This window comes from Fukomys damarensis, unplaced genomic scaffold (genome assembly GCF_012274545.1).
Source record: "Fukomys damarensis isolate Sample0158 unplaced genomic scaffold, DMR_v1.0_HiC HiC_scaffold_27, whole genome shotgun sequence".
Classification (NCBI taxonomy): Eukaryota; Metazoa; Chordata; class Mammalia; order Rodentia; family Bathyergidae; genus Fukomys; species Fukomys damarensis.
Window position 1 is genome coordinate 47,584,611 of NW_022900939.1, and position 8,601 is coordinate 47,593,211.

The 8,601-nt window shown below is 37.1% G+C and overlaps 1 protein-coding gene across 1 annotated transcript in view; it reads left to right on the forward strand.

Annotated features, from left to right (window-relative positions):
* Rab23 (RAB23, member RAS oncogene family) overlaps positions 1-8,601 on the forward strand; it is a 19,939-nt gene that overhangs the window by 5,364 nt on the left and 5,974 nt on the right. Inside the window, exons 3-4 of the mRNA XM_010617887.2 lie at positions 5,491-5,647; positions 7,712-7,794. Of these exons, the coding sequence (XP_010616189.1) occupies positions 5,491-5,647; positions 7,712-7,794 (240 nt within the window). The remainder of the gene's footprint in view (positions 1-5,490; positions 5,648-7,711; positions 7,795-8,601) is intronic.

Below are 8,601 nucleotides of genomic sequence, written 5' to 3' on the forward strand. Positions count from 1 at the left end.
AATAAATAAAAATTAATTAAATAAAATAAAATTTCTAGTTGATAGTGTTAATGGCTTTTTTCATTTGACTGCATAAATTTCTGCTTCTAGATAGGCTTTACCACTGATTTTATTGATGAAACTTGCTGCTACTCTTGTATTTGTAGGTTTATACCTATTATTTAAAATAGATATACTTGAAAAATAGAATGAATTCGAACAGCTTTTGAACATGTTATTTTTCTTCTTTTGAAAATGTAAGATTATAATAAGTAATAACTTAAGGCCTAAGAAAACGTAATTGTGTTAACAAAATGGGACAAGGATAGAGGACAATCGGAAACACGAGGCTTTTATGCACTGTGAATTCCTAATTATAGATACTACTCTCCATTTAAAATGCTTGCCCCTTACTCCTTTTGATATCGTATGCCTTGTAAAGCATGTAAATGCCTTGTATTATTCAGTGGGCCAAGCTATCACAGATTCTAAGCCCATAATTTCAAAACAAATAAATGGGCGTGGATCCGCTGAGCTAAATCCCTGGCCCAGCACAGTCTTAATTCGGTTGCTTCTTCACGCTACATTTCTACCTCAGCACCTAATCACAGCTGTTTTATTTCCAACATTTTATATTAATTTGTTCGTGAAAAAGGTACTTCTAAAACAAGAGACGCCCTATTTATGTCCATAAACTCAGACAACAGGTCTAAAGTCTACAACCTCATTTCTACATATGGCTAGTCAGAAGCATTTTTCCTTAGGACTTAATGGAGTGCAGAATATGTTAGCCCTGAAAATACAGTGCTTTGGCATAATGAATACTTTAACCTGAAGGCATCTGAAGAACAGAAGGTACAAGATGTCTCTGACCCTCCCCTAAAGCTGGCTAAGACCCTTGAGTGAGCTGGGGATTTAGCTCAGTGGTTCCCCTGCCTGCCTCACAAGCACAAGGGCTCAAGTTTGATCCCCAGTACAAAAAAAAAAGAACCTTAGATGAGAGGTATATTGATTAATATATGAGAGGTATATTGTTTAATAGAAGAGTCTGGAAGAAGGAGATATCCTTATCTCAGGCAGAAGAGGGAGGAGGAACTCCAAGAAGAATCTAAAACAATTCTTGATAAGTTTCCAATGGTTTACTGCTCTTAGATCTTTTTCTTACTGCATTATTGCATGACTTTCCACTATCTCTTAAACCTAGTATAAGAATGCTCAGATTTACTAGTTCCTTTGAATCTTCATTTCCTCATGAAGGCTCCTGTGTTACAAAAAACTTCTATTAAATGCATAATTGTATGCTCTCTTCTTAATGTGTCCTTTGTTAGCAAGACCAAAGGTAGAAGGAAATATATTTTTTCCTCACCCATAAAATCACAGTAAAAAACTATCATTTCAATTATTTTATGTTGTATACATCTTTCTGTACTAAGCACTGGTTTCTGATACTTAGAGCAGACTGTCTCAGGATTTTAAGAGGTATTGGGGATCCCCAAAGACTTCCTAACATGACCTGTGCTCTGCTGTAACCTATTTGCGAGAAAGTCATGTTTCAGCATGTCTCACTATGCAATTGAGCCAGCAACCCAAGTCCCTAACAAGGCTTCTGAGCACTGGTTTGGGTACAGTGGGTCTTGGGGTGGGGGAGTGGAATACAGGTTTTGCTGTGAACTTACTATACCCCAGGCTGGCCTCAAACTCATGGTGACCCTCTTGCCTCAGCGTCCCAACTGTTGGGGTTACAGGTAGGCATATGCCACCATGCCTGGCAGTAGGTCTTTTGAATTATAATAAAATTTAAATTTTATAATTTAATTTTTTATGTCATGAAATCCATTTCTAGGATTTAAACCAGAGTCATAATTGTATAAGGTACAGTCTTATCACCCAATTTCCCTTCTCCTCCTAGTCTTTATTTCTATCTAATGATAAGTGACATTTGGGGTAGCTTGTCTTAGACTCCATCATTAGCAGCTTCTTAGTCCTGGTCCACTTCTGCCCATGTGAAATTCAAGTGCGTTCTTTGCCCTGCCATTGGTGGGAGCATAGTTCATTTCTCAGTGCAGTTTGTCTTCCTTTTGTCTCCTGGGCTTGCTGTTCTCCTTTTGCTCCCAGCCACTGTATCTTTCTCAGGCTTGAGTTAAAGCACACCCATGCAGTGTCTCCCACCTTCCTGGAACACATACAAAGTTCCCTAATTGAAGCCCACTCTGTCTAGTTTAGAGACGGAGGTGTTGAGAGTGCCCTCATCATCCTCCTCATCTTGGAAGAAAGAGAGGGTTGGGAGTGTGCCATAGTGTTCTCAAGAAATCCTTTCTTCTCTCGATTAACAAGACAGAGCAAAACTCTCCAAGTGCCCCAGTCCAGAGTTGTGTTAAGAGTTTTGTAGTCATTTCCTGTATAAATTCTGCAAGTAATAGCCTACCTCTCATGTAGTGGAATCTGATATCTGTCCTATTTTATCACCTCATTCAAATTTTTGTTTAAAGGATATCTTTCAGCATTTTTTCATTCAATTAGAAAAGGGCTTTTGGTCATTAGGGTTTTCCTAAACACAAAAGAACCATGGTCCATCACAGTTTGATAGCGTTTTATTTTCCATATGGCTAATACTTGGGGAAAGTGAAACAAGTTGTCCAATTTTTGGTTGAATTATTATAACTATAAAAGTAAGCCAAGTTGTATGTTGACTTTTTTTTTTTTTTTTTTTTTTTTTTTTTTTTTTTTTTTTTTTTTTTTTTTTTTTTTTTTTTTTTTTTTTTTTTTTTTTTTTTTTTTTTTTGCACATTAGTGATGTTTTTTAGGTTGAATCAGGCAGGTTCATTGCACATCTGATCCGCAGGCTTAACATCAGGTGAACCATCTATCTTGAAGATCTGTGTACCCTCTGCTTTCTAGAGATTGTGATCGCTTTCTTTACAAATTACTTTTGCCATCTTATTTTGTATTTTGTATTTTTGGTAGTTCTCATTTTTTGTTGTTGTTTTTGTTATGTTTTGTTTTTGTGTCTACTTTTCTCTTTTACATGGGATAAATACAATATTCTCCTTTAATGTAATAGTCTAGTCGTGCACTAACCTGTCTTAGTTTGAGGCCTGTCTTTTGCTCTACCCCCAACAGGATGCCCTGGTTTATTTGGGCTTTGATCCTAGGAAGTTGGGGAGAAGGATGCAGATTATCACTGTCTGTAGCTGGGGGTAAGTCCCGCTGAAGAACCTGTGGCGCTGGCTTGGAGCTGAGGCACTGTATTTATCGCCCCATGTCATTAAGAGCTTTCCTCTCCAAACACCAGCTTCTCTTGGAGCTGTTTCAGAAGCCGGGGCCTTTATAAAAATCACAAAAAGCCCAGGGACCAAAAAGTGGAAAGTGACCTGCCACTTCTGCTTAAGGTGGACACTGGCAACAGGCACAAAACTGTCCTCACAGCCTGGGCATGGGAGGACTAAGGGTCTTTGGCTGGGTCCACAGGTGGATGCCACTGTTTCTCTCACCCTCCCCTTGGTGACTGCACACACAGTTTCCTTTCCGTTTTCCACCTTCCTCCTCTTTACACAGCACTTTGGCGCCTTCTCACTCCTATCTCTGCCTGCTCTGTTCCCTGCTAAATAATTTGGGGGTTGTAATGGATATAATTGTTCTTTTCTCCTTTGAACCTTGAATTTTTGTTCTTATTTTTGTCTTTTCTTGCCTTTTAAATTTTTTTTTATTTTTTTCTTTCTCTTTCTTATCTTTTTTTTTCTATTTTCTTTTATGTGTACTTTTTGTTATCAAGGTCCTTGACTTTTTTTTCTTTTTTTGTACCAGGGATCGGAACTTGGGACCTTTTGCTTGTGAGGCAGGCGGCAGCACCACTGAGCTAAATCCGTGGTCCCTAGGTCCTTGACTTTCTAAATAGCATTGAGCTTATTTTCATCACTCTTATTGCTTATATCTGGCACCATTTGCTTAGATTTTTAAAAAATTATCATATATTTCCTAAGAAACTCCTTTTTAAGTCTGAGATCTTGTACACCTGGAAAAACCGTATTGTGTTCTCAAATTTAAATGACAGTTGACTGGATATAAAAGTGGAGGCTTATCATTACCAAATCTGACAGCAAAGTTTTGTAATAAAGCATGATTAAATATGTACAGTTTTAGTAAATATAAAAATTCAAGTAAATAAACTTCTATCAAAGGACTTGTGAGATCTCTTCAATTTTATTTTTCCTTAAATTCTTTTTTTTCTTTTTTCTTTTCTTTTTTTTTTTTTGGTACCTGGAACCTTGCGGTTGTGAGGCAGGCAGCGACACCACTGAGCTAAATCCCCTGTCCCTTAAATTGAGATGGTCTCAGAGTAGGTCTCTTTTTCTGAATTTTTTGTAATTAACTTATCATTTAACTCTACAATCTGTTCTTACCATAGCAAAGATTTTTCTCTGAAAAACCTTGTGCTAACATAGAGCACATTGTTGTTTTCCTTTCGTTTTATGCTCTTGCTTTCTGCAGTATTCCCTCTAATGATAAACAGACTTTGATCTTTGAGTATCTTAGGTAGCCTAGGCATTTCTTAGTGTTAGTAGGAGGCTTGTGATACCAGAGAGACCAGAAGGAAGGAGGAAAAGTAAGAAAACATACCTTGAATCCAGAAGCCCTCTTGAACCTGGAGACTGGTTTTCTCTTGTAAATTACACCCATTTTTGTCTTCATGCTGCCTGAAACAACAGCTAATCATTTATAAAAAAAGTGGAGAACACTGAAAGCTCTAAAAAGTTTGCCATCCTTGTGTTAGGTGGTTGCTGCTTATTTTTAATCTTAGATATGATCAGCTTAAAATGACAGTTGATAATTAAAATATTGTCAGTAGATATGGTATGGGAATTATACAATTAAATGGGTGAAAGAGAAATTAAAGTTGCTCCATCAAATTAATAAATACTCATGTATGTTTTTTACTCTTGGAACTGATTCTTAAATTATGTTCTGAGGATTACTGTTATTGTTACTAAAATAAAATAATACAAAATTCTGAAAAGGAGATAGACTGAGCAAATTGTGTTTGTTTTCTCATAGAATTGTCTTAAATGTACTGAAAGCAATGGGCAAATGACAAATCTTAACTTGCAAAAGCCTGTATTTTTGCTTAGTTTTATCATTTCTTCTTATGATTAAATAGGTATTTTATGATCTAAAAAGAACGTGCAGTTTTGAGGACACTTTGAAACATGAATGTTTGAAAATCATTGTACTTAAAAAAATCAGTTCTGGGCCGGGGATTTAGCTCTGCAGTTTGGTGGCCTACCTTGCAAGCTCAAGGACCCGAGTTCAATCCCTGGTACCAAAAAAATAAATAAATAAATAAGTTCTTTGAATTAGAATAAGCAGTGTTACAAAGACAAGTTCAATACCTGTCTGCATAAAGTTCTTTCGGAGTAGGTAGAAGTTAGCCCTCCTCCCCTCACACATTCGTATATGCAAAAAACAGTTTATTTACTTAAAATAAATAGCATTTTTTATTTTGTGACCTTACAGGAGCCCAGGCTTGCGTGCTTGTGTTTTCTACCACAGACAGGGAGTCTTTCGAAGCAATTTCCAGCTGGAGAGAAAAGGTAGTAGCTGAAGTCGGAGAGATACCAACTGTGCTGGTACAAAACAAGATCGACCTCTTGGAGGATTCTTGTATAAAGAAGTAAGATGGCTACTTCTGGGGTAGGAAATACGCTCATTATGTAAAGTTAAAATATTTTCGTTTTTGCTTAGATTTATAAAAGTTAGGGAAGCTTTAACAATTCCTTAAATTCTAAAGAATTTACATATTTAAAGGCTTAAGTTGCCTTAGATTTTCTGTGAGCTATTCTTTGTGATTGGTTTAGGTTAAAAAAAAGCACAGTGGGGTCAATGTAGATAATAATGAACTGTGCATTTCAGAAACCTAGAAGAAAGTATATTAAAAGTTTGTACCAGAAAGAAATGGTTCAGGAAATAGGTGTTTTTAATCTGATTTAATTAGACATGTATAAATGTATTGAAACATCACCTTAACCCATGAATGTGTACAATTTTTATAGTTTTATGTGCCAGTTAAATTTAGCACTTAGCATGAACACCGCCCTGGGTTCATTACCTAGCACTACAAAAAAATGCGTAAGTACCTACATTTAATTTAAATGAAAAGTTAAAAAATTTAAATCTCTGGTTTTTACATAAAAAAAAAAATTAAAGGAACACATTTCTAAGGGCGTTTAGAATTCTAGTTTAAATCTTTGTACTACAAAGTCAGTCTTTCTTGTTGAGGCAAACCTAGATAAAGCTGCCTGGTTCATGATATAGATATTACAAAAAGCATTCCTAGATATTGGAGTGACTGAGGTGAGTAGCTGTCCTATGTTGCTGAATTTAAGTATCAGAGTTTGGACTCCTATTGTTTTGTATATTCAGAACATGATTCTCAAATCTTTGAACAGAGTTCTGCATCCAGATAATTTGTCAGTATTTACTTGTAGCATTAATATTTTTGCTAGCTTTGAAAATCTTTGCTTAGTTTTTTTACCTTTTTAAAAATTCATTCTTAGCTGGGTATAGTGGCACATGCCTGTAATTCTGGCACTTGGCTGAGGCAGGAGGATCACTGCAAGTTTGAGACCAGACTGGATTACATATTGTATAGTGAGACACTGTCTCAAAAAAAAAAAATTTTTTTTTTCTTATATCTGTTGGTGTAGAACAAGTAGCTGACAACTCAGGGGCTTAAACTAACACTTTTTTCAGTCATGGTTTCTGTGGGGATCTGGATGTGGCTAGGCTGGGTGATTTTGCATGTGGCCAAGGGCAAGATGTTGGCTGGTCACACAGAGGAATGGCAGTGCAGAGGGCTCCGTTCGAAGCTCTCACACTGTGGTCAGTGGGCCTCTCTTTGGGGCCGTCTGAATATCCCCACACAGCACAACAGCTGTTCCCCAGCAGGTGAGCCAGGGCAAAGCCACAGTGCCCCTCATAGTCCAGTGTCAGAATCCCATTCTGTCACTTCTCCTGTGTCCTGTTGGGTACACAGACCAATCGCTGTGACAGACCGGAAGGGATGATGACCAGGAGGTGAGAGATCAGGGACCATTCTGGCGCATGGCTTGTCTGATTCCAGTGAAACTCAAACCTGAAGTCCTAAAGAAAGTAAACTAGAGCCAGGGATTTAGCTCAGCGATTCTGCTGCCTACTTCACAAGCGCAAGGTCCTGAATTTGATCCCCAGTACCAAAAAAAAAGTATACTAGGTGCCCTTTCTTATAGACCCAAATATTAGTATGCTGGCTTTGCTTTTGGCATCAAAATTCTTCTGTGGGCAATAAGAAGATATATAATTCAGTGTCAGATTTTTCAGAGTGTGATTAAGTCCAAGTATTCTTTTAAAAAGAAAATTAAAGTGTTAAAGAATGGCATTTACTTGTTTTATGGCCAGAGATTGGAGACTTTCTAGGAAAGCGATCTGTTTGTAACTACAGTATCATGGGTGGCTTTTATCCCTAACTTGCACAGACTGAAGATCCTGTTCAGGCTCTTAGGGAGAGTGTAGCTTCCCCTGGCTCCACCTGACTGGGCATCACATAAGGCTGCCTGAGAAAGAAGGGTGAAAAGCCCTGAAGGACCTTGGTGCCTTCCCAGCCCACACGTACCAGCCTTGCTCAGTAAGCGTAACTGACAGTGACTTGGTAAAAAGCTTTCAGAAGACTCCTTCATGCATTTTTTTAATTGACTTGCAGTGAGGAAGCTGAGGCACTGGCAAAGAGGTTAAAGTTAAGATTCTACAGAACATCGGTGAAAGAAGACCTCAATGTGAATGAAGGTAAATTGCATCTTCAAAAAATGTTCCAATAGGGAATTTGTTTTATTCTTTTAATGCCTTTTCTGTGGTGTTTCTGTGGGGTTTTTTGGTCCCCTGACATTAAGTAAAATTTAAAGACATTATTTATATTTACAGGCCTTACTTCATAATGAACACTTGTTACTTTCTACAAGCAGCTCTGGTGGGGTTTTAGGGTTTTATTATCGTTAAAGATCTAAAGTATGAATGTATATACATGCATGTGATTTGATTCATAACTTTTAAAAATCATGGAATTGTTTTAGTACTTCGTGGCAGTAGATACTCCAATGGGTCATTACAGTGACCTTGATTTGCTTAATTATATTTCCCAATTTAAGAGTGTGAGATTAGAAAAAAGAAGATGGTGAATTTTCTATTTCCAGAATTGTTGCTAATAAGATTGCAACCTGCCTGTCACGTGGGTGTTCTAGAGACTCTTCTCCCTAAAGAAAGTAGACATCTTTTTAAGACTGAGTTAGTTTAGTGGTGCTAAAGAGTAATTATAAGCTGAGTATGGCAATTGCTATGATCCCACCAATCGTGAGGCTGAGGCAGGAGGATTGCTGCAAGTTCAAGGGCAGCCTGGGCTACATAGTGAGTTCAAGACTAGTCTGAACTATATAGTGACTCAAAATACTGAAAATAAGTAAATAAATATAATTGAAATATTTTAAAAGGGAGAGCAAGGAGCAAGTGACTAGAAGTATTATTTCTTTATTAATAAAACACCACTATCATTGTACTTAGACACTGCTCAGATTTTTTTTTTTTTTTTTTTTTTTTTTG